This window comes from Euprymna scolopes, chromosome 41 (assembly GCF_053919585.1).
Source record: "Euprymna scolopes isolate OS-2025 chromosome 41, ASM5391958v1, whole genome shotgun sequence".
Taxonomy (NCBI): domain Eukaryota; kingdom Metazoa; phylum Mollusca; class Cephalopoda; order Sepiida; family Sepiolidae; genus Euprymna; species Euprymna scolopes.
In genome coordinates, this window is record NC_136522.1 from 47,090,657 (window position 1) to 47,117,129 (window position 26,473).

The window sequence follows — 26,473 nt, forward strand, 5'->3', positions numbered from 1 at the left end:
ATAGTCTGTGACTAGGATAGAGCACCTTTGGGACAAACTTGGCGAAAATCTTCTGCAGTTTCAGTTCCTCACGAATAATTGTGTGTACAGTTCCCACACTGAGATCAAATTGTGCACTTATTGTCTCTATAGACACACGACAATCCTTATCAATGAAATTCTTTATTTGGCCAATCAACTCTGGTGTTCTAACTTACTTACTCCTTCCACACCTCTCATTATCCTTCACAGACTCCTTACCTTCCTTGAATCTCTTATGCCACTCAAAAACTGATGCTTGATTCATGTAAGGTGATCCTAAATCAGCCTAAAGCATTCCATACATTTCTGTGGTATTTTTTTTTTCAAGTTGAAAACAGAATTTTATTGCATATTGTTCTTCTAAAACGTTCTAACATCCAGATTGCATTTTTGAAATTCACCAGCCGGAACAATCAAGGTGTATTCAAATTCCTGCTGTAGCTATTCATTTGAACCTGAAAACATAAAAATTGGACAGTCATCTCATAAGATGTATAGCAATAACATAGTGAATTTTCTAGAATCTACAACAATTTTATAGGCTGTACAAAAAATATGGAAACTTATTGAAGGCATAGTTGCATGTAAATTTGTGGCAGTGATTACCCCAGAACCATGCCATGTACTTTTGTAGCAAAATTTTATTAATTATACAGTTATAGTCAGCTAACATATTTCTTAATTTTCTGTGGAGTGCTACCAGAAGTAGTGACAAGGCAAATCAGTTCAGTCACTTTTATTGTTTTTCAGTAACTTTTTTTTTTTTTACATGGAGGTCACCACATTTCTATTGTGAGGAGATTTATTGAAATAAAATATAAGAAACGCATACAATAAGAAGTACAATTATATAGATAAAAATAATACAATTGGTTTTTATTTGCACTTTTAATAACAAAATTAAAAAGATAAGTTTTTATCTTATTTGAAATTTTATTAGAAATGTATATTTATAGAATTATAAAAGTTTTTTTGTTTTTTTTATTTTAAAATTCAATTTTTTTATTTGAATTTATATAAATAATGTTTACGAAAGTATAAAAATAAAATTATTGAAATCAAAATAACAATTTCAAACATCATAAAAAAACCTATCTAATACGTAAGAAAAATGAAGGAACCGATTTGCCTTGTCACTGCTTCCAGTAACGATCCACAGAAAACTTGGAAGTACGTTAGCTGATTATAACCAATTATACCACTATGTTTGTCTTGATAAGCGGCTTGCAAAGCCTCAAAAAAAGTTAGAAAAATTTTATAACCCATAGCATAGTAAATAAAGTAGTTGATATAATTCAGTTATAAACTTACACTCTTCTGGAGGTTGAGGGTTCCATCCTCAGTGCGAGTGACACTTAAAATACAATTGCAAATTACTTAGGACTTCTACTCAATCATGGCTTTTGGAACATGGATTAAATAAAGGATTCTGTTTGAAATTCCATGCAGATACCAGAGTTTGACAGAAAGATTCCAGATTCCAAAAAGATAAGTGAAGAAGGTTGAAAGTTACATCAAACGAAATGCTGTAGAAATAACACTGAAGATAAGAACAGTAAGCCGGAGAATCCAGAAAATACAAAGTTAGAAAAAGGTCACCATTTTTATGATTGAATATGCAATTCATTTTCTGTCACGATTATATTCAGTTTAACTTATATTTTGTGTGCTGGCATGTGTTGGACAGCTTTTAGAAATCTATCTTTGGCCAGATTTTTATTTATCCCTCTTCCCCTCAAGTTTCTCCCAGTTTTCTTGGTCTTCATCTGTGAACTGAAAATATTACCTCAACTGTCCTATGCCTACTAACGCAAAACTATAATCTGTCAACATAGCCGCACCATTGAATTCTACGCCTTCACACACATCTATTTACACGGTCCACATTGATTGACCCAAACTCATTAGATCTAAGCCTGTCTTTAATATTCATATTACACATCCATCATATCATTCTCATCACAAATCTTTTCATGCAACAGATGTCCTTAACCGTCACTGGCCAGGTTTTGCCGTAGCTACCGAGAGCAAAGAAGGCCGATGCACATGGCAACATGACGTCATCATCAGATCCACTTGTAGGTATATGGTCTAGACTATCAGCAGCAGTTTCGTCTAGTTTTTCAGTTTGCTGTCTAACAAGGTGTATTCTTGCGTTGTTACAAATTGCCGGGGAAATTATCCAAAAGGCCCCAAAATACATATATTTTCTTTTCCTAAATTTTCTCAACTTGGATACGTGCCATTAGAAGGGAAAATTTTATTCCAACCAAATATAGTAAAGTAAGTAATGTTATTTGTTAATAATTAAACATGTAGCTAATTAGAACTGTATTCAAGTAGTTTCATAAGGTTTGATAACATTGTTAATATAAATTAAAGAAACAATACTATTTATTGCTAATACAGCAAATATATTGATATTTTTAACTGTTTATTTTCTTATAAGGCTAAAAAGTCTATCAGGAAGGTTGAAAATTTAATTTAATTTTGTTTTAGTTTTTAAAATTATAAACAATTTTTACATGAGAATAATTGTCAAAATGTCTTTTTAATAATAAATAAAATCTTTTATTGAGTATTTCCAAATATTTTATAGTTCTATATTTTTTCTAAAATCGATTTGAAAATTATTCATCACGCGGCTATTAATGAAATTACCGCTGACTGAGCGTTATATATTAAAATTGATTGTTTCTTTTTAGAATTATAAATAATTTTTACATGAGAATAATTGTCAAAATGTCTTTCATTGAGTATTTCCAAATATTTTAAAGTTCTATATTTTTTTCTAAAGTCAGTTTGAAAATTCTTCACCATGCGGCTATTAATGAAATTAGCTGTGATTGAAAGTTATATATTAAAATTGATTCTTTTTAGAAATATAAACAAATAATTTTTACATGAGAATATTTGTCAAAAATATTTTTTTTTAATTTATTTACTTGCCTCCCCACAAGGGCACAATTAGACACAAGGTCGTTTTTTAACGTGGGAAAATCTAGCTCCCCCAAAAGGGGCACTCTTGATAGGAACAAAAATAAAATAAAAATTGTCTCAATCATGAAGGATTTCTCCTCCACTGACCGAGGAGAGAACAAATGAAGTGTAGCATCAGAACAGATACTACACTGTGATTATTATTGTAAATGTTTGTTTATTATCTTTTCTTAGATTTTAATAATAGTTTACATTATAGCATGAACGTTTTCTTTAATTATATTTTTAGTTATGTAAACATCATTTTCAGCCTGAGGATGTAATAAAGGAGAAGTCAAGATTCGATGATAAAACATCGTGAAATAAACATGCAAGATGAGAACATTAGTCTGAATAATCTCTAAAGTTAAAAAAAATAACATTCAACCTATGTGATTTTTCTCTAAATTAAATTAAAAAATATTTCTGCACTAATAACTTTTATTGTTTATTTGTATTTAAATTATTTCTTTGATTTCAATTTTTTGTATTTTATCGTTTGTTTCACTTAAAATTATTCATCGTTGGTGTTTAATATGTTTTTTAATTCTTTATTTCCTAACTTCATAATTTTATCAGTTTTAAATTGTATATTGCTTTAAAATTACTTAATTTTGCATAGATAATATTTCATATTGAATAAAGTTCAGTTTCAGTATTAATCGAACTGTGTTCCTTTTTCTTTTTTAAAAATGTTTTATTGCTCTTTTTCAAATGGCCCTCATATAGTACTGACAGTCTAACAGTCTGACAAATCTTACCTACATTGCCTGCTGGCATATTTCAGTTAACAGGGCATCTTACTCTTGGTGGCCATGGTTTTGCTACTTCTATCGATCATCATACTATGTACACATGCCTGACAAACTCTTTGCTTGGTCAACAGTGGAAACACTCTGCTGGTTAGTAATGGCAGAATTTATCACCTTTTTGCACCTGCCTCCTTTTCCACAAACTGAGCAAGAGTATTTTCCTCTTTTTGAAGAGCTTTTCAACACTGCAAATGCTGACCATTAGTTTGGTTTTCATAGCATTTACTCTCAGACCTTTACTTTCCTTAGAATTCCTTCAAGTCTTTAATTTAACAAGTCTTTCATTATATCCATAATGAAACCATAATTCTAATGTATATTTGAATTATCTCCCCTTCTGCTCACTGCTGATTGATTAGCTGAAGTGTTTCTCTACCTCTTTTATTGTCTTGTAAATGCAAGTGAAATTGTTAATTATCATTCGTGCAAAGCATTTTGTACAGATGAATGGAGCAAGTGTCAGTAGTTGACAATCTTTATATAAAGATTGAGATTCTGAGTTGTGATACAACAAAATAGTCTTCTGCCAATGACCTGTATCTCTATTCATATAAAACTAGGTATTTCTATATATTTATACATTTGCTTGTATAGGATTCACTCCTAAACTCATTAACCAATCATTATGAATTTTGGAACAGAGCAATGAGGCCTGAGAGGTTGTAATGTGAAGTATATTTAGCTTTATGCAAAGGAGAAAAAGAGAGGATTGAAACCCTTCATGAAAATTCCGATACCTTTAATTTTTGTAAAATTGTAACAATAAGTATTGATATTGCATCAACATTCATCCAGTATTGGTTGAGCCAGCTCCTTTCATAAAGCACACAGCATCCCAGACAAGTAATGACCATGCACAACTGTCCGCAGCCAGTCCCAGGACCAGCGTTAAACACGGTAGACCTGTGAACTGGAGCTAAGTTTAACATCTGCTTTGATAGTGTGTAACCACATCTTCAGATGGCCTCTCAGGCATCTTCATCAATCTTGGAGTGGCTTTGAAGCTATTTCTTTGTAGATGAACTCTGAGTTGTGGGGTGCAGCGTAGTCAAACTAATGAAATCTCTTAAAAAGAGTTTGATTAAGGGGGGATGATCCTGAATTGCATTGCAAGATTAGACATCAACTAATAAATATTCACCAAATTTAAGTTTTTTGGGAGTAGTTAAAAAATTTTTAGGGGCATAATATGAATGTAACATCTCATTTGAATATTCAAATACTTCACATTTGCATTAAATTTGATCCATAGTCATTAGGCAGCAATTTAACAATAATCACTGAATTTCAGTTTAAGCCTTAAATTTTAGACATTTTCTAGAATCAAAATCATGTAATGGATTTTGGTCAGAATTGGAATAAGGATTCTTGACATTAGGTTTCATATCATTGTATCTTATTTTTAATACAAGTGGTGCAAAACTGTTCCTCAGGCAAAACACATCAAACTACACAACTGACATATAAGCAACAAATTAAAATAAGACATTTCAATAAAGGGAAGTAAATCCTAAAATTTTTCCCAAAACAGTAATAGTACTATATTTTGAGATTTATCTTTGTAAGGGGACATAAATGTGGTGTAAACTTATGTTCAAGGAATTTACCGTTCTGGATCCAATATTTTTTTAATTTTGTTCACTTGCCTCCCCATGAGGGCAGAGTTAGACATGAGGTTGGTTTTTAATGTGGAGGGAAACCAGCTCCCCAAAAAAGGGACACTCTGGCCAGTAACAAAAAAAATGTATCAGTCATGAAGGATTTCTCCTCCATTAACTGAGAATAAAAAATGTAGTGCAGCATCTGACCAGATACTACACTTTGATCCTGGCCTGAAGGCCAAAAGTCAGACTTATTTTAAAGGTGGACCAAAATAAGATTTAATGACAAATTGATTCTGACTAGCCAATAATTCGTTATTACTGTACGATGCTATTCGAAATATAATATATTTTGATACAATTTGTTTTAAAAATTACTTTTTCCAGTATGGCAGTTGGTAATATGGGGATATTGTTAACTAATCACACAAAAGGCAAACAACTGTGGAATTTGAATGCCAACGAGACATTATACCCGGGTGTCTAAGGTCCTTATGTACAGGGATTTGTCAAGACAACCTGATATGAGGATATTTCCCCCTACAAGCAATCCATGACCAAATATTTAAAATAACATTGTATTTGAAGTCAAAATAAAATCCTGTCGGTATGGCTACCCTACACTGGCTTATCCAAGAATTGGTGCACTTTCTCTAAGAGCTGTTATCTATAGTAACAACACTAAGCTGGATACTCTATCAGACTAGGTAAATTCTTGTCTTGGAATCTAGTAAGATAAAGAGAAAGATATACTATAACATGTATATAACTGTTCATTGACCAGTTATATACATGTTACAGTATATCTTATATATATAGCAAAAGAAAAAATAATATTCCTAACTTGAGAGGTAAAAGAGAGTTTTAATGGAACATTCGAATGTCTATGCATTTCATACAGAAATTAAGTGTTAACCTCACGAAGGAGCTCTTCGATTTTTGAGAACTAACTGAAATAAATGAAACAAGAACGAAACTACTGATCATTCCAGGGGGGGATAATTCTTATTCATTTAGTACGAGTTACTGTTCCGTATTTATTATTATTTATCATTATGGGTTAACTTACAATTGGTTTTTTTTTTTTTTTGTTTGTTTTTTTTCAATATTACTTTTAAACAAAAGAGTTCATTTGTAACTAGTTACAAAATCAAGAGTGAAAAAGTTAGTAAAATTGAAGTATGCAAATTAATGTTCACTGTTTGTATTAGCCATTGTAAAGATTAATTACAATGATCAACAATAATCTTAGGTTACCGGTCACAGATACGTTAATTTCTAATTACATGACAATAATTTAAAACTAACATTTTACGGTCAATGGTTAATGTAAAATAAACATTGAACTATAATTACTTGCAGCCAATGCTATTTCAGGATTACTAGTATGTATATATAATATTTTCACAAAAATCAACACAACAAAATATAAAATTATAACATCATATTGAGTATTTTCTTATGCGTTACAATTGTTTAATAACTATTTGGATAAAAAATTAAAAGTAAATATGAGATTGTTGGAGAGGTAGGTCCAACTGCTGATTTCTTAAAATAGACATTATGAGTGTATTCAATATATTGAGTGTATTTTGCCATCTGAAAAGTAGCTGCTTTGGAATATTTTTAAATGCAATGAAAAAAAAAATAAAACGATGAACACCATCCTATACAAGGAAAAACTTAGATGAGGAAAGCCCTAAAAAGGCACGTTTTCTCTTGACATTAACCTTATCCAAAAAGGATTACTTCTCAAGTGAAAACAGCTGAAAAACATCATTATGTACAAGCCTATAAGATAAGCTGTTTCTTTCAAAACAACATCTTCTGTTGTTCGCTTGCTTCATTGCGAGTTTCTGCTACTGTTTTGGTAGTAATTTTTATCCTCCTTAAATCGTCCGAAGAATGGTTATCAAACAATTGTAATGCATAAGAAAATACACAATAAGATGTTCTCATTTTATATTTTGTTGTCTTGTTTTTTCGCAAAAATATTATATGCATGATTATGGAAACTGATGATCATGAGGCTTAAATAATTGAATCAATTAATTTTGACTTGGATTTTATTGGTATATGAACACTACCGGAATTTTAATATAATAAAATTTTGGTTAAAAAATATTGATATATATATATATATATATATATATATATACTTGGGCAGCATTCTTTTATTTAAACAAATCTGGTTGAATAGTAGGGCTAAGCTCTGCATATTCTTTTTTGTTCAATTTTTCAATCTGGCGTGATAACTTTCTTGTGTTTTTGGCGAGGAAGTAGGGAAATTCACCAAACATACTAACATCTTCAACACACAGGAGTTGTCTTTTGGTACTGTGGTAACGTAAATGTTCATTAGTGAATTAACTGATCAGATAATGTGTCTACTAACTTTTTTTTTTTTTTTTTTTTTTTTTTACATAGGTATCACCACTTATCAAGGCCAAGGGGCCACTCGAGGATAAGGGTTAAAGAGTGTACTGAATATACTGTCCCCACCTCCAAACCTGGTTTGATGGTTGATGTTAGGTTTTTCGGCTTGAATGAGCAATGCCTAAGTGCAATTTATCAATACTTAACTACACATAAGACACCCAAGAAAGAATTTAGAAAATTCCTTACAAAATACATGATCATTCTTGTTGTCTCATTTTGCAGCCTACACCTACTCATCCTCGATGTATTGCTCATTCAAGCCAAAAAAAACTAACATCAATCACCAGACCAGGTTTGGGGGTGAGGACAGTGTACTCAAATGTTTATAGACACGTCATCTGATCCATCAACCATTCATTATGCCACAGTACCTAAATCGATCCACGTTTGGCAAATTTCTCTACTCTCTTGTCGAAAATGCAAGACAGTAAGCCCGGCATATTTAAACAAAAAAAAAAAAAAAAAAAAGAATATACAGAACTTCTCACTAGGACTAGGGCAACAGCATATTCTTTTCATTGTTTTCACTCAATTATATATTCGACACAGACACAATCAACCAAGAACCACATCACTCTACATAAAAATATATAAGATATCATGGATATATATCTGAGAACCAAAACAAGGAAAAGAACATGCTGTTGTCACAGACCTACTTATCACTAATATTGAACCAGATCTCTGTGTGTGTGTGTGTGTATATATAATTATATTTCTGTCAAAATATGATTTTTTTTTCAATTATATTCCACCTTTTTTATATACTAATTCTTAATTTATGGAGCCCATTGTAACAAATGACAAAAGTCTATATTCCAAATTTCATGATGTTGATTATCGTACAATTTATTGCTTTAATTACGTTGACATTCATAATTTTTGACAGCAACTGTTTTGTAAAAAAATCATTAACTTAATTATTATATCAATCAATGAATCTATTCTGTCCTTAACTCGTCAGAAGAAATAGCAACTATCAATCCATCAAAAAAGAAAATGCATTTGGGCATGATTACAAAATCCAAAAATTGGGAGAAAAGTTGCAATTACCTTTTATCTTTTATTACGCCATTTTGAATTTTCAAGTAAAGTCACCAAAATTTTAATTTCCATATAAATAAATTATATTAATTTGGATATACACTACTAAAAAATATTCTATTGAGTATTTTATGAATTTATTATTTATAATTAATTTATATATATATTTACTTAGATAATACTGATAATTGTAATATATATATAACATATTTATATATTTATTCAATTTTATACAAAACTAATTACAAAATGTATTTCATTTCCGGTTATACCAATTGTTGATTTTATCTAAATTATATAATTCATTTTTATTACTATTTTAATTAAATTTATTATTGCATAAAGTATAATTCTTCCATTGTCATTTAATTAGTTTTCATTAATTTTAGTTTATTTTAATATAAAATTTCCCTTTGTAATATTTTATTGTAATTTGTTTAAAAAAGATTAAAGGTCGATAATTCACTTTTATATTGAAATGAGTTATTTCCCTTTATCAAACCTAGTTGTATTAAACGATTTTTTATATATATTTATCTAGTTTTATTGTTATTTTATTATATATTTATTTATCAATCCAATTTCTATTATGAATTGATTGCATTATTTATTTGAATTAAATAACATTAACATTTAAAACATTTCAATATAAATCAATATATACTTATGTTTTAAATGTAAAGATAATAAAAGAATTATAATTTATGTAATAATGAATTTCATTTAAAAGTCGCCGAGCAGCGCTAGAGGTCTCAAATGATTGGACTTTTTAACAGACCATTCTTTCAGGGATCTTAAGCTGGTTAAAATGGTTTTTAAGGGGTCAAAATTGAAAAAAAAAAAAAAAAAAAAGTATTACATTTTGTACATTCATCTTAGTTTATTTTAAATTTTTAATCAGTTCATATGCATGTCACGTGGGTACAGTGGTAACGTCACCAGCTTTGAATGCTAAAATTTTGCTTTTGATTCTAGCTGATGGCACCCAGATATTTTTTTTTTTACTTTTGAAATCATGACTTTTTATATATATAACCTTGCTCTTCTCTTCTGATGAGAAACATTAAGCTTTGAAATACCATGGTCTAAAGAGTTTTTCTTAATGATTTGACGATCAAACAAATTTTAACTTTGAACTATCGTCAATTATTTCCTATAAGCCTCCTTTGTTTAGATTTGAGACCAACAGTACTTATATTGTTTTCATCATCTGTAATATTACTCTTATTCACCCAAAACAAGACATAATGCCACTTGGATGTAAGAGGATATTATTTGGGACCATATGTAGGAACATGAGCAGCAAGATGCTTGTTCACATTACATTATACCTCTGCATGTCAGAACAGTCAGGGAAGCAGGAAACTGGGAGAGAATTCCAAAGTCTGGCAGTTTGAGGGAAGTAGAAGGCTTCCCAGAATCTAAGGATCTCTTACAGTGAAGGGGTAGAATTTTGCTGCTTGTTGGGTTAGTTGTAGGTATTTACATCGAGGGGGCACAAATGCATCATGTTCATCAGAGTACATCCCATTAAAATATTTATAAAACAGATGCAACATTGCGTCAAAGGAACAGAAGTTAAACGGTTTCATAGTGAAGGACCTATTAGGTTGAAGACTTTTTTTGGGGAATCCTAAGAGAGAGAGAGAGACTAGCGGTAGATTCACCAGCCCAGATGTGACAACAATATTACATGCATGAGCGAATGATGGCTTATATAAATACATACACACAAATACACGCACTGACCTCTGCACTAATACTGATTTTTAGATCAAACAAGCTGAGCATTTTCATGTGTGAAATATTTACTTTCACCATGACTAATGTTTGTGCAAAATTAAAAAAAAAAAAAAATCCAAGACATGATTATTGAGACAAGTGTGATCAGATGAATGGGAGTGAATTACTAGGTCGAATACCTTCTTTATCGGGGAACCAATAAGATCTTTTTTTCTTTAACCTAAAAGCATTGATGCAGAAGTCACTAAGATGGTGACATTAGGTTTGGGACGAATGGAAACAGAGATCTTCTTTTTGATTAGCAGTGTGAAGTAATAAAAAATGTTCTAATGACATGAAAGAAGAAAGGCTTTTTCTTGGTGCTTGAAGGTAGACATACATAAATGAATTATAGCCGTTCCAAATAAACAAAAGCAGAAAAACTCTTCAATCTACTTACATATAAGGCAAGTGTAGATTGTATTTATCTCCTTCCTATGGCAGGAAGATCAGACACAAGGGTCTGAAAGTAGGGTTGAAAAGCCAGTTTCGAGAAGGAGGAGCACTCTGGCCTGCTTGTTGGCATTCCCCAGTGAGGGTACCTTAGGCGATTAGCAATAAACTAACTCAAAGAGAGAAGGCAAAGCCTGAGAAGATAGACCACTTAGAACTGAACAAGACCAGCAACATACCACAGTCTAGAGAAAAATGGGCAAAAAACGCCATAGACTTTAGTACGAAGGGCAAAAATCAAAAATGCTACTGCCGAGTTAAGGCAAAATTAGGTATCTACACCAAAAATTATGAAAAGTTATAGAGTAGAATTTTACCTAAAAAATCTAAATTAGTTTTATTGTTAATGTGTTTCTCCATTGACATGAACACATTCTATGCCTTTAATTTAGAAGAGTTATGCAAAAGAAAGGGGGAGATAAATCAGTTTATTATTTCTCATTAAATGGTGTGAAATTTGTCAATGGAGAACCAGAAAGAAAACTGATTTACATTTTTAATTAAAATTGTACTTGACAATTTCCCATAATTATCAGATCTACTTTGGCCCATGTGATTATATCAAAAAGTTTCTCTGTTAAATTATTTGAAACTACCATACCCCATTTGTGTATGTATTATTTATTTAAAAAAAAAAAAAAAAAAAAAAAAACGATTTCGCAATGTAACATTAATACATCTTTTGAATGTCCATCAAAATTTTGGCCACATCATGGCCACTGCTTGGAAACGTAATTTTCTTAGCATCAACATGCATTTTCTACTGATTATTTTAGCCTAGCAAAGCTTCAGTTTGCCTTTAGTTGAAACATGTATGCATATATGTAGCCAAAAATGTTTGCATACATAAAAATTTATACTAAATAAATATAAACTCTCTACTTGTTATTGAGCACTATTATAAAAACGCTGTACAGCATCTGGTATTCCCAACTGGTCACCCATATAAATACTCACCAGGCTCTATGTTGCTTAACTTTGCTGATCAAACAAGAACCATTATTTTTAACGTGATATGGCTACAAATGATAGTTGTTGGTTAAATCTCGGGCTGGGATGGGTGTTGGTTTAGTCACACTGAAGAAAAAGAGTAAGTCGGTGAATTACTATATGAGACCCTATCCCTTCTCAAATGGAGCAGAATGATATGACTTGCTACTACTTTAGCATAATGCAAAGCTCTTTGTAAATAAACAAAGCACTGTATTTGTATAAAATCATTTAGTAGAAGCCCATGCCCCTGCGGTCTGGTGGCTAGATCTATCGACTATCAACTCAACAGTTGTTAGTTTGATCTCAAGCTTGGAATTAGTGCTGGTCTAACCACACTAGCTAAATAGTGTCTGTGAATGACACACATTTTATATATATATATATATATATATATATATATATATATATGTCTACACCGATGAAGACTGAAGGATCGGTCGAAAATTATGTACCTGTAGAAAAAGTTTTAATTTTTTTTCATATTATTTTGTATTCCTGCATGTCACCAATTGAAAACGAATAAAGAAAAGTTATAAGCTTTTATACTTTTCGTATTCTTTTTTATACATTTCCATTCATATATATATATATATATATATATTAGTCTGGCAACGCTAAAGGGGAGACAACCAAGCAAAAGAAAAAAAAACGTTCAGCAAATTTATCCCGAAGCAGCAAAACTGAAGCTGGCCTGCCAGGACACTATATATAGAAATGTAAGCAAATTTGGGCATATTTCATTGGTTTGAAAATATGGGTTCTTTTTTTTATCAATTGTAATCTTCAAAAAGCCTGCAAATTTTCCAGAAGTTTTGTCTCATGGAACCAAAGATATGAGCATTTCAATATTCAATTTGGCCACCAGTATAGGTATATCCATATATGTCCCCAAAACCTCTGGCCTTCATAGAGGGGAGACTAAAGCTTGCTGCTATGGTTTCAAATGATCTGAAATAACAGCAAGGGGAGACTTGATTCCAAATATTTCTCATATGTTATATCTCATCTCTTTTGGAAATAGGGTAAAATCATGAATATCTCCAGTATCAAATAATCCTTATACACTGTGAAATTTACCTCATGTATGAAAACCAAAGAGGGAAAATATAACAGCAACTATTGATCAGAACTTAATAAATGAAGACTTGTTGGAAAGCTAATGACCTGAATTGTGCAGTGGGTTATGTGACATTTGCCCTTAAGGTCGCACATTAAGGGGATCATCCATCATCCAGAGCCTATTTTTGGCCATTTTTTACAGCCATAAAAGGTTTCAATCAGTCATTTGTTTTCCTAGTTTTGCATATGAATTACAAAATATCCGATATTTCCCCAAAACCTCTGGCCTTGATGGAGGGGAAACTAAAACTTGCTGCTATGGTTTCAAATGATCTGAAATAACAGCAAGGGGAGACTTGATTCAAAATATTTCTCATGTTATATCTCCCCTCTTTGCTTTTTATACATGAAGTAAATTTCACAGTGTATAAGGATTATTCATAATCATGCCCTATTTCCGAAAGAGGGGAGATATAACATATGCAAACTAGTTGGAATCAAGTCTCCTCTTCCTATTATTTCAGATCATTTGAAATCATAGCAGCAAGTTTTAGTCTCCTCTCCATCAAGGCCATAGGTTTGGGAGAAATGATAATTAAGACATCTTGTCAGAAGAGTGTCACTCCCTCAGTCAGTCAGTGAACGCCTATGTGCCCGAAGATGACTCTTAAGTCCTGCCAGCGACATGCACAACCTCAAACAGACATGACACTGAAGACGGTCATTAATCTGGATGAAACCAGCAGCAACGGAATTGTATCATTGTGCACGTCCATGTGATTAACAAGATCTGCCTTAGACAAGAGCTCAGTCACACACACACAGATTCAGAGATCTCCATGATTGGCTGGCAAGGTTTGGTGTTTCCTACATGCTCTTTTGAGTTTTGTTCAGTCTATCTTGGACGCTCCCAAGTGCTCTACATCCCCGAATATCAGTACCCACCACTGCTTGCAAACAGACGCTAGGGACTCCAAACTGTCAAGAGGAACATAAAAGCATCAAGGATCAAGAAGAGTTTTGGGGAAAAATGTAACTTTATATACACACACACACACACACACACACTTAAGCAGCATTCTTTCTTTTAAGCATATTTTGTTGAATGACACAAACAATTCATGTCAACTCAGTCTGGTTTGAATCCTTTCCAACCTCCTAATTAAATTTATTTTATTGATATCCGTTTTCTTTAGTTTTAACTAGCATTTCAGCCCGGCATTGCCCGGGTGTTTGGAGGTGTATGTTGAGCAAAAAAAAAGCGGTCAATTTTTTAAACTAACATTTATTGTTTGAGGCTCAAATCAAGTTAAGTTAGATCCATGTGTCCAAGGAACCTATATTTAAAATTTCAAATGTTTATACCCAAAATTGTCGGAGGAGTTTGGTAGAGTTCTCAAAGATCAAATCTTAACAGCCAAATTTCTGGCCAAAAACGGATTACAAAGATTTTCCCAAATCTCAATACTCTGTATATCAAATTTCGAGTCTGCACACTTAAAATTGACAGAGTTATTGTGTAGGGAAATGTAGACACATAGACACATTCACTTTTATAGATATATAGATTAATAATGTTTCTAATATTTCTAGTTTATGGTTATTAGTAGTATGTTTGAGAATAGACATGTTGTCTACTCCACAAGTTTTCAAGGTGTTTAGCAATGGCGCTGTTTTCAGAATTAACCTTATTAGAAAGTTGGAAAGGATCCAAGCCTGAATGAGTAGACATGAATTGCTGCATCATTCAATAAATAAAGATATATACATACATATATATATATATATATATATATATATATATATATTACAGCAGTAAGTTAGCAAGAACCGTTTATACTTCATTACCAGGCTAATTGCAAATATATTCTCATGCTATAATTACTACTAAACTCCAATCACAAATTGAGTCTTTTTTAAGTAAATAATGAAAGTATATACACATACGTTTTAAAATACTAGAATATGAAAAATTACATAACATGTATTATTATTTATCTTAATACTAAGCGTCTGACAGATTAGCGTCGCGTAAAGATGTTGGACTGTGGTTATGGTTGCGATTCTCAGAGTTGATGTACTGGCCATGTTGTAATGATGATGAAATAATTGTCTGTAGATGAAAGCAAATGAAAGCATCAGCAGTAACTGACTTGAAGTATTAGTAATTTTGTGGTGGAAACAAGAAAACTGTTTTGTTCAAAGCGAATTTAATTACAAAAGTTTTATGGTGTTTAATTCTGCTAAAAAGTTTTCTTTTAATAATGTTATTTTTTTTTCTTTACCTTTCTGGATGTCTGAGCTTGATGGCACAGGATTCATTAATGTGATTATTTAATCATATTGATAAAAAAAAACAAAAAAAACTCTCAAACTGTGTTTTACTGAATTATGCAATAACGCAATAAAAAGAAGCAATGAAAAAAGAATGTGTCGTCAGTTTTGATGTTACAGGAAAACTAGTGTTATTATGAATGTAAATTTTTTTACAGAGACACTCTTAGAAAGGGGAGAAAATTCTGATATGGGGTGCAAAATACAAAATAATGTGGAAATATTTCTTTGGAAGAAAACATCTTGAAGATGTCACCAGAACAAGGTCATGAGGGAAAACATCTAGAAGATGTCGCCAGAACAGTGCCATGGAGGAAAAGCCTACCGAGAGATGTGAAAACTTTCTCAGAATGTAGATAATTTAAAAAAAAAAAAATTAAACAATAAATAATAAGAGAGTTACCTAACTTCAATGAAAAAGTGGCTTACAGAGATGTATAGCTTCATAACTCAAACACAATGTAGTTAAAAAGAAATGTTTCCCAGGGATTTTTTATACAGATCTAAATGCAATGTGGTTAAAAAGAATAAAAAAAATGAGGGTGAAAAAGGTATCAAATAGTGACCTAATTGTAATTTAATAAAAATGAAATCAGGAAAGTATAACAATGACCTAACTGCAAATGAGATTAAAAACAAACAAAAAAAAAATTTGTCAAATGAAGATATTAATCAGAATGAACCAACAGATAAAAATGAGGTTTCGCATCCCAGTGTTCCATTCACCATTTTCCACGTTTACTCCAGTCTTTTGGTTGCCAATGTAGGCACTTAGAATCAATGAAAGTCTTTCTCTTTTCCATCGCACGATAATGCGATTCCAGTTGTTCATGCGATAAAGTAATGATGTACTGGCCTTTGTAGTAATTAATTAGGTTGAGGTGTTGAAGGGTCGAGATGACATCCTCCTTTTTGATGCTGGTCATCTCAGAGATTTCATTAATGGTGATGCTCGGTGGTTCACCAGCCTCGTTGGGCTTCAATTTGATGAGGATATCTAAAATGGTCTGTGACCAGTAGCTGCGGTAGGATAAGAGGCCGAGATCTGAAAGAGGTTTCTCTGGAGAGCCAGTCTTTGCCTCAAATTTGGAAAGTTCATAACTAAAGTCTATCAACAGCTTACCGTAACCTTTCCGCTGGTATGGTGGTAGTGTAAGAATACAGGCGACATTATAGTCCTCACTCGATTCTTTCTCCTTAGAGAAATATCCGACAATGTGATACCCGCGACTGTCCAACTCACAGAGGACATAAAAGAGAAACGGATCCGTATCATAATAAAGTGTTTTGTGATCGAGAAAGAGCTTAGCAAGTAGACACAGATGCTGTGCATACGTCTTATTCTTACGGCCATCGATCTCAAAGAAAGATACATGGTTCTTGCGATATATCTCATTGCCAGGTGGATGCCTTAGTAGACATTTGGACAGATGACGTTGCAGGCATTTATTACTTTTAACGTACTTCAAACAGTACTCACAAATGTAGACAATTGGCAGTTGGGTAAGTTCCTGCGGATAGGGCGAGAAGTACCAGGGTTCGATTCGGTACTTCCCAATTTCAATTAATTCTATATTTTTCATTCTAGTTATGAAGTCGTCATGGTGCGCAACCATGCTCCCCGTTTGGCGGGGAACCTTTGGAGGAGCTCCATCTATGCTTAATAACAGGGAATCCCCCTGCGGGGTTAGAGGAAGACACGGCTCTTCCTCAATAGTCATTTTTCGTTTACGCCCAGGTGTAGATTTCTGTTTGGGCACTGAACCATTCGTGGGTGTTTTTTGTCGAGAGAATCCATTTGACATACCGACTTCAGCTTCTGGGGAACCAGCTGGAGTTTGTAAGACAGTTGCTGGTATCGGGCTGGCAACTGGTGGTAAGCTGGTTAAGGTGGATCCAGGTATTGGTAAAATTTCCCGTTCAGGACTGTTTGGACGACTAGTCTCTTCTCCTGTCTTCGCATCTTTTTTTGGTGTCTTGGCATCCTTTTTGACAATTTCAACCTTGGTCAAGTCCATTCTTTCCTCTGGAACCCATTCATCAAGACGTTTGTTGAAGTCATCAAAATGAACATAGTAGAGGGGCTTTCCTCCGACCTCCTTTTTGCTGAGGATTTCAGCAGAGTGCCACCCCTCGCCATTCTTTAAAAGCACAGGGAGCCTGCACCCCTCGGTTAGCTCAATTTGATCTTCCATGATCGTCATGATTGGTAAAACATTAACGGAAACGAATTGGGCTGACAAGGGAAGAAACTGAAGTTGCGGGGGAAACCGTTATAGATTATCTCCCCTTGCCCAGCATAGAGATCACACCTTTTCAATGATGAACCAATTCACTGCAATTACAGAGTACCTACAATGATAAAATAATTATTATTAGTGTATGTATGTGTGTGTATATATATATATATATATTGCAACATACATAAAACATATCACTGCACACTATACAGGGAAATAGGGCAGGTCGATTTGCAACTTTTTGCAGAAAATCAACATGGCACTGGTGATAATAGTTGGGATTTGATGTGATAACATATACTAAAAATTAGATTCCCATCTTGAACAGAAAATTGAGCATTTAATTTTAAAATTCGTGTAGAAAAATGCTGAAAAATCCTTCATTTTCATAGCATTTTTCACAACATTGACTTTGAAATTTCACTATTTTTATAAAATATTCAATTAAAATTGATATATTTATATGAAATACATTGAAAGAAAAATAAAGACATGAATTATAATTTTAATTACGAATTACAATTAGCAAAATATGAACTTTTACTGCATTGATTAAACAAAAATTGTAAAAAAAAAAAAAAGCTAATTAGCAACTGAGTCTTTTAAATTTCACAATTCAAAAAGATATGTGGAGATGTATTACGCAATATAACAACTTGATACAAGTTACAGAACCATGTATTTTAATTTGTTATTAGAGGCAATAATATAAACTTATAATAGAACTAAATTGTTCTGTATAATTTCCTTTTGAGGAAAATGAAGGTCTAATTTGCTGGCATGATTACTTTGTAATGTGTCTGTCTTGCTTCCTGCCCATGTACAACTTTTTGGGAAAATTCAATCAAATTTGACCAGTGTGTGCCTGCAAAATTGATAGCAGTAATCTTTTTCATTTTTTTTTTTTTTTTCACTATTTCTGGAAAAAACACACAAAAAAAAAACAATTATTTGAAAACACTTATTTTTTATATTTTTGCAATGTAATATGAATAAAACTAACTATTGTTTGGGTAAATTAAGAAAACTAATAAAATTTAATGGATAAATATATTTACCTAATGGACAAAATCGTTTGAATGCCCTCTTCTCTCACATCCAATTCATCTGAGTTTATCATCAATATTATATTTTCCGAAAGTAGTGCAAAAGCACTATACTTTGAACTGTTTAAAATAGTAATTTGGATTTCAATTAACTGTTTTGTTCTCTGAATCATATTAAAATATACTGTTGTTGGTTAAAAAAAATAGTCGGTTTTGATCTCAAACCAACTAACTGCATACACTTAGATGATAAATTTGACAAAAATGTTTAATTTACCATAGTGTTTGAGGATAGACAACTCTAGTCCATAAACACATTAATCTTGTGGCTTATGTTAGCCATCTTCCTTGATTCAAGGGCCCAATTTTCTAAGTTAACTTCTCCACAAGAAATGCCAACAGCATACTCAAAAAGTAGCCTCTGGTCTTCACACTTAGATTATTTGTTTCTTCTGCTGTCAGATAATGATGATCGGGAGGGACACTAATTTTTTAGAATTCTACTTGAGGCAAATTTTGATAATTATTGATACAAAGTTTCCCCAAAGGACCAGTAAATGTTGTTAGGTTTTTTGTTGTTCCATCAATTAAGTTAAAAATTGCTGTAAATGGCAGTTCTAGTATAACCTGAAAATTGGAAAATTTGCATGTTTAATAATAGAGCCAGATTACATAATAAATACCAATATGTTATTTTATTTTCCACAAAAAACGAACATAATTGCAGGTGAATCTGTAGAATTAATTTTACCTCCTTGTTAGGAGAACAAGTGCAGATTATGTGCCTTGTTTGACAATTTTCTGTCTTGTACTTTACTGCAAAGTCATCACATCTCAAGGCAGAAAGTTTACAGCTACAAGAAGATATATCAAACAGTCTGTGTAGCTGTTCCTTCATTCTTTTTACTTTGATTGCTGCAAGAGATTTCCTGTCAATCTGTTTGGTCCTCTTATAGCAAAATATATTGACTTTCTGTCCTATATAATGTTACCTTAACAAGGGTATTTGTGGATTAACTGCTTGCTGAATACTAATTATTTCCTTGACAATTAACTTAGAAATCTCACTATTTTTTTAAGTGAGATAACTGTTTTCAAGGAAATAACTGAACTGGATGACTTCATGAAGTTGGGGGTGCTGTTTCATACAAATGACAAGGTGGACCAGCAAATTTTGTGACCCACGAGTTAAAACTGAATGTCGTGCTTTTACTGACATTCTAATCTGAAAAGTAAAATAAATAAATGGATTATAACTGAAGGAAACTGTATTAGACTATCTTCCAGTTTCATATTTAAAAAAAATAAGTGCTAGTTATAAGAAATAATGAAAAACTTTGTAGAGTTGAATTAGATGTATTGAAGAGAGAGGACCAAACCAAATCAGACGCATAGTAGTGTTTAGTTTAGACATTTTAAGATTTTAGAGATTTTAGCCCCTCCTTCGATAACATGAATTTATCCAAAAAGAGATTCATTCTTGCTGTAGCTGTGCCATTTTAAATGAGTGTTTAGTGTTTAGAGTTTGAAAGACCTGTGCTTGTGCATCTGTTACTATGCTATTTTTAATAGTATTTTCAAGTTAAATTTAATTTTTATGAAATTTTAAGGTGAAAGTATAGAATAGTTACAATACAACCTCCTTCCCATATTAAGAATGACTTTCTAAAGAACAATGTTATTTTAGCACAATAACATAGATGCACAAATAACAAAAAACCTTTAAAGGAGTTTCCTTATTTACTCGTATTAATCTTTGTGGGTTATCTGATTTTAAAACTATAATTTTAGAAGAAAAACACTGCTTAAAAACAATTACTCCCTAAAAATAAATTAAAATTTGACATTAATTTTCTGCAAAGTATATTTTATTAAGTAGAAAAACTTGAAAAATTACGTGCTTATCTTTCATAAAGAATGTGTAGAATAAAATTGTATGGACTATTTTTTTTTTTAAATATAAAACTGGAGTATTACCATATTTTAATGAAAATTTCAAATAGAATTTGATGTGAAATATTAGGTTGGTGCAAAAAATGATTTTGACGTTCATTTGAACGTCAAAAATTGCCATTATTTTTGCACCAACCTAATAGAAAAACAAATTAAAAAAGATAAAACAAATATGTTTAAATTCACTGCAGACACTTGAAATATAATAATATATATTTTAAACAAGTCTTTTTCGTTTTTCCTTTCGAAATAATTAAGCCTAAATCATGTTTTCAAATCAAATAATAAACAAACGTTAATTTTCAATATCAATAACGAGCATGTTTTTGCGACGATGAAATCTAAAATGTTTCCACCTCAAAAATGTTCCTGAAATGAAAAAGCGAACTTTGGTCGCTATTATTTAAAAAAACATAGTTTTGTCTTTAAAGTTGATATTTATTTTATTAATTCATTATCCTCACTCATTTTATTTAAAAATGTAGTTTAAAATATATTCTAAATAATGATTCCATTTTCTTAACAGTACGGATTGTTTTGATAACGGGACGTTCATGGCAATTCAACAAAAAAGTTTTAATCGCTTCAATTTTTCAACTTTTAAATTCAAGCAAAGATAACGATTTTGAGAAAAATATTTCGTGTAGGTCTTTTCTATGTCAAACCCCAACTATCATCACCATTGCCTCACCGGGGTTCCAAAATCGACCTGCCCTACTGCACATGTGTATATAAGTTTAATTCATTAAGTTCAAATATATTGCTAACATATATAAATAAGTAAAATTCAATTGGGGAAGAAATAATGACTGTCTCCTATCTCCCCCCCCCCACCCTTTTGATTTTCAGCTGTATTGTGAGAAAATTTTATTTCAAAATTATTTTCAAGCTGGCAGATTCATTTGGAACCCGACAACAACAAAAAAAAGTTAAAACATTCACAACTCTACGTACACTTTTTACAATGTTTGTATAATTTTATTTATATTACAAATTATTCAAAAATTGTACATTCCAGGTTCCAGAGGTGTATCATAGTTTCATTGATACAAGTAGATCTTTACCATTTAGAAAATATCCTTGCAACTCATCTGAAATTGTCTGCTTTTTAAGAAAAAAAAGAAAGAAAAAAACAGTTAATAAAATTGGAAGAACACATGATAAAACAGTATCACCTATTCTAATCTTTCTCCTTGAGAAGCTGACAAATTGAGGTGAGTCAAATAGCAATGGTCTACCCATGTTAATGAAACCATGATATATCTCTTGAATCTAATGTACGGTTTTTAAATAATCTGTATTTTTAGCTCTTGCATGCTTCCAATCGAGCAAAGCAGTGATTTCTTTTAAATATATCTCAAAACACACAGTGTATGTATTTAGGCAGCATGATTTCATTTAAGCAAATGTAGTTAAACTTAACAAAATCCTCTGCATGCTCATACCATTTTTTTTATTTTTTCAAACCAGCAAGTTTAGTGATGCAAAAATTGGTAAATACAGTGAAACTATCTTTAATTTCAACGAGATTTCATTTAGGATTTCTTCCATTCATTTAATATCACTTTTCCTTTGTTCAGAGATCAGACGTTTTCTGATATTTCATAAGCTCACTCTCTAGGTCTCACAGTTCAGCAGGTCAACTGCTTCCAAATTCCAAACTGTTCAGTTTTGTCTAATTACTTCCAAGCTTTCTTTAGCCAGTCAATTTTCCTGCAATTTAAGTCAAACATTCTTCTACTGTCGTTTATCCAGGACGATGAACGCTCAACATGACCATACCAAAGCAGCCAATTTATCCTTAGACAAATATAGTGCATTCAATAAATCCTGACTTGATGTGTTGGTTTGGATCAGATTTCACATAACAAATCCATCTGATCATGGAGCTGTCATTTGTTCTACAATCGAGCAAATGCGACTGGGAGAGGACACAGTATTCATTGCCATATAACATGACGCTTTTGACACAGCTGCTATACAACTTACTCCTAGATGTAGAAAGAGATAGCTCACGATGCTAACAGAAGCAGCAAACAGCTAAAACTTTGCCAATGTTGTATACTCCCTTCTAACAATATTCAGTTCACATCTACAATATGCATATCCTGAGCTACCAAATTCCTCATGAATGGCATTTACTGACTATGCTTTACAAGGCAATAATTCATTCTCACTTAGAATACACGTCCCTAGTGTTCGCTGGAGTTTGCAAGGTCTTTTATTCTCTAGAGCGTCTACAGTGTTATCCATCCAGCCAGCCAGCGTGGCGGAGATTGAACTCACTACACAACTTTGTAGTACAATTCAAATCTTGTCGGTAACTGAATACTTGATGCTTTGCCAGGGCTATCAAAGGTTTTTTTTATCGTGACGCCATCACTAGACAGGGGGGTGTCTACCATGGCGTAAGAGAGTCCCATCTACCCTCGAGAGAAGGATAGACTGCGCCAGTTTCTCAACCTGGTATTTTAACTCGCGGTGCACACATTGCATCACCTTCCCAAATGGTCACTCATTTTGTACTGGCCAGGCTCAATGTTGCTTAACTTTGGTGATCTGGTGAGAATCGGTATGTCAACATGATTGTGCCATATATAATATAGTGTTATGCCATCTAATATATATATATATATATATATATATATATATATATATTATATATATAATAATATATATAATATATATAATAATATATGCTAGATATTCCCTGATGTGACCCTGTTCTCTCTGGAATATATGATTTGCTTGGATTAGATCTGTCTTCTCACCAAAATTTAACAGCTGCTTGTGTTGCCTACAGATTATTTTATGGTTCTTGCACCACTGCAACGCTTAAATACTGCCCTGTGCTGTGCCTGAACAGACCAAACCTGTGACAATATAAATTCACAGACCATCTAAGTAATCACACTGGTTCAGAAATGTATCAGCAATCTCCTTTCGCATTGCGTTCTGCAGTCTTGAACATGCTAGCTCAGAGTTGTGCGAATGAGCATATATCACTGTCACATTTTTGGAGTTCTGTATTAGCCAACTATTGTGATATTCCTAAGTTTTATGCATTCCCTGATTAGCTTAGTAGTCTGCCTATTGCTATTTTAGTTTTATGACCATGACTCTGTAAAGGAAAATATTTATTATCTATTTTTTTCTTAACCTCACTACGGCATTGTCATCTAGTATCATCTTTTTTTTTTTTTGGTATGGGGAGGGGGGGACAACCATTAATAGCATTGACTCTTTCCCATGCATCTCTTACATTTGAAGCTACGGTTCAGGGCTAAAGGGCCTACAATAAGAACAGGTATCAATGTATTGCATAACATCTAACATTCTTCCAGTACAGAGGTTTATTGAGACTTAAACAAAATGTAATCTTTTCTTTTTATAAAAGGTCCAATTCTTTTACTTATTGCCATTAATAGTTTGTTTTTTGTTTGAATTACTTCAACTTACTATTTTCAGTGACAGCCGAGTTATTTTTTAACTAGCCTGGGTGCCCGGCGTTACCCAGGTGTTTGGAGGTGTGTGTTGAGCAAAAGAAAAAAGTGGTAGTAGGTAGGCAGGCTGGAACCCGTACCGCCAAGGAGGAAAAGATATTAAATTAAGGCTAGTCAATCAAAAAGAGGGGATGACGTTTGAAAATATCGGCAAAAAAACGCCCCCTCCTTGTAGAAAAGTGCCCAGTTGAGGGTGAAGGAATTAATGTTTTTGGCCAATTTTTCGATATTTGTCGTCCAAAGGGTCAAGCTTCAAAACAATACTGATCTTGTGAAGATCCATCGCCTCTGTCAAAAGTTTTAGGCACACATACATACATTTAAACAAAGGTGATATGTATGTATATTATAGATGTTGATGTTATTCAAATTAATGCACAGAATATACTTCATATTTATCTAAATTAATTCATCTTAAACAAATAGTTCCGTTTGGTACGATTGCTTTATTTCCTGTTCAAATATCAATTCTTTAGAAGAACAGACTTAATTTTCAAAAAGTTGTGATCTATTTCTAAACTGCAAGTGAAAAGGAAAATTTTTTTTTTCTTTCTTTAAGGTGATATTTAAAAGATAAATTTGTATCGAAATTACCAAACATGTTAACAATGAAATGAGTACTTCTGCAGTTTACAGACTATGCTAAAATAATATTATTTAGAAACCCATTCTTAACATGGGAAGAGGGAGCTTAGTTAACGGTTCGCTACTTTCACCTAACACTTCAATAAACATAAGATCCCGCAAAAAATGAATTCACTTTGAAATCCTATCTAAAAAACAAAAAAAAAAAAAAAAAAAAAACCTGCAATAGTACTATGAAATGTTTATTAAAGGGTCCCATTCAAATTTCCAAACAGATTCCAAATTTCGGCAAGATAAACATGAAGAAGGTTGGAGGTTACATCTGTCAAAACGTAAGAACAGAGAACAGTAATCCAAATAATCCTCAACTGATAAAAATCAGGGAATACACATCGTAAAACAGAACGGTCAGTAGAAATGCGGAAATTGAGTATAACCGAAGCAAAGCACCTAACTTCCTAAATCTGAAATCGGCAGTTTAAAGGCTTAAAAATTACTTTGGCAGATCGAAATTGTATGCATATATATTTAAAACGGCCGGTTATGTGTTTGTTTGCTTCGTGACTCATCAAGGTTTAAAAGTGATTTTTAAGCCTTTAAATTGTCGATCAGACTAATTTTTAGCTGGAATTAAAGTTTAAATGCATAGGGAGGCAGAGTGCAATTTTTTTTTCTTTTTTTTTTTAAAGAAAACATTTTCCAAGACAAAAAAAGAATGAATATGCTAGTGTACACCGGTCATTTACAGAGGCAAGTAGTTTTCGAGATATAAAAACTTGTATTATACACTGTAATTCACTGACTGCCATGTTTGTACGCGTGTGCGATAAACAAATATACTTCTCTGCGACCGACACTACCACCTACTGGAAACAAATCCACTTTTTTTCTTTTTTCATAACCGAGAAATTAGTACGTGCACTGCATGATGACTGCATGCATGCATGTAAAACAAAACAATCACGACTTTTTTCACTTCCTGAAGTAATTTTCATGTTAAGAACGGCTTTCGGAATAAACACCTCCAACCTCCCCATGTTAAGAATGGCTTTCGGAATAGACACTCCCAACATGTTAAGAACGGTTTTCTGAATAAGCAACCCGGGGGGGGGTGAAAAATATTTACCCCAAATTTAACTGCGATATTCGTTCTCAGCATACACACCCGCAAATTTTTTAAAATTGGGAGAGGGCAGTGCCAATCGCAGAAAAGTGAATTTGTTTCCGTTAAGTGGCAGTGTTTGTTTATCGCGCGTGCATACAAACGTGCCGGCCAGTGAATTATAGTGCATAATACACGTCCTCGAAAACTACTTGTTTCCGCAAATTTTAACTGTGATTTTCTTATTCAGCATAGCTGAAAACCTTTAAAAATCGGCATTTTAAAGAAAATTGTAGAGGTGGACCTAATGTAAAAATTTACCAAATTTACCTTTTTTATTATTATTATTAGGTTGAATTCTAAGAACACATTTCACAAGATTTCTCTCGACCGGCTTTCATTATTTACAATATCATTCCATTTCTCTCACCAATTAAAACGGCGTGTATGCAGGTGCAAACAAAATAGAAAGTAGATAGATTTACAATAATTACCAAATTTGAAATTCGTGTATAAATAATACGAAA

General features: G+C 32.4%; 1 protein-coding gene across 4 annotated transcripts in view; it reads right to left on the reverse strand.

The window, feature by feature from the left end:
* Nucleotides 1-16,071: 16,071 nt before the first annotated feature.
* Nucleotides 16,072-26,473, reverse strand: part of LOC145266510 (histone acetyltransferase KAT5-like) — a 29,178-nt gene continuing 18,776 nt past the window's right edge. For all 4 annotated transcript variants that reach the window (XM_080122243.1, XM_080122244.1, XM_080122242.1 and 1 more), the window contains one exon: nt 16,072-17,869. In XM_080122243.1, coding sequence (XP_079978369.1) covers nt 16,240-17,721 — 1,482 coding nt within the window. In that variant the 5' untranslated portion in view covers nt 17,722-17,869 and the 3' untranslated portion in view covers nt 16,072-16,239. The remainder of the gene's footprint in view (nt 17,870-26,473) is intronic.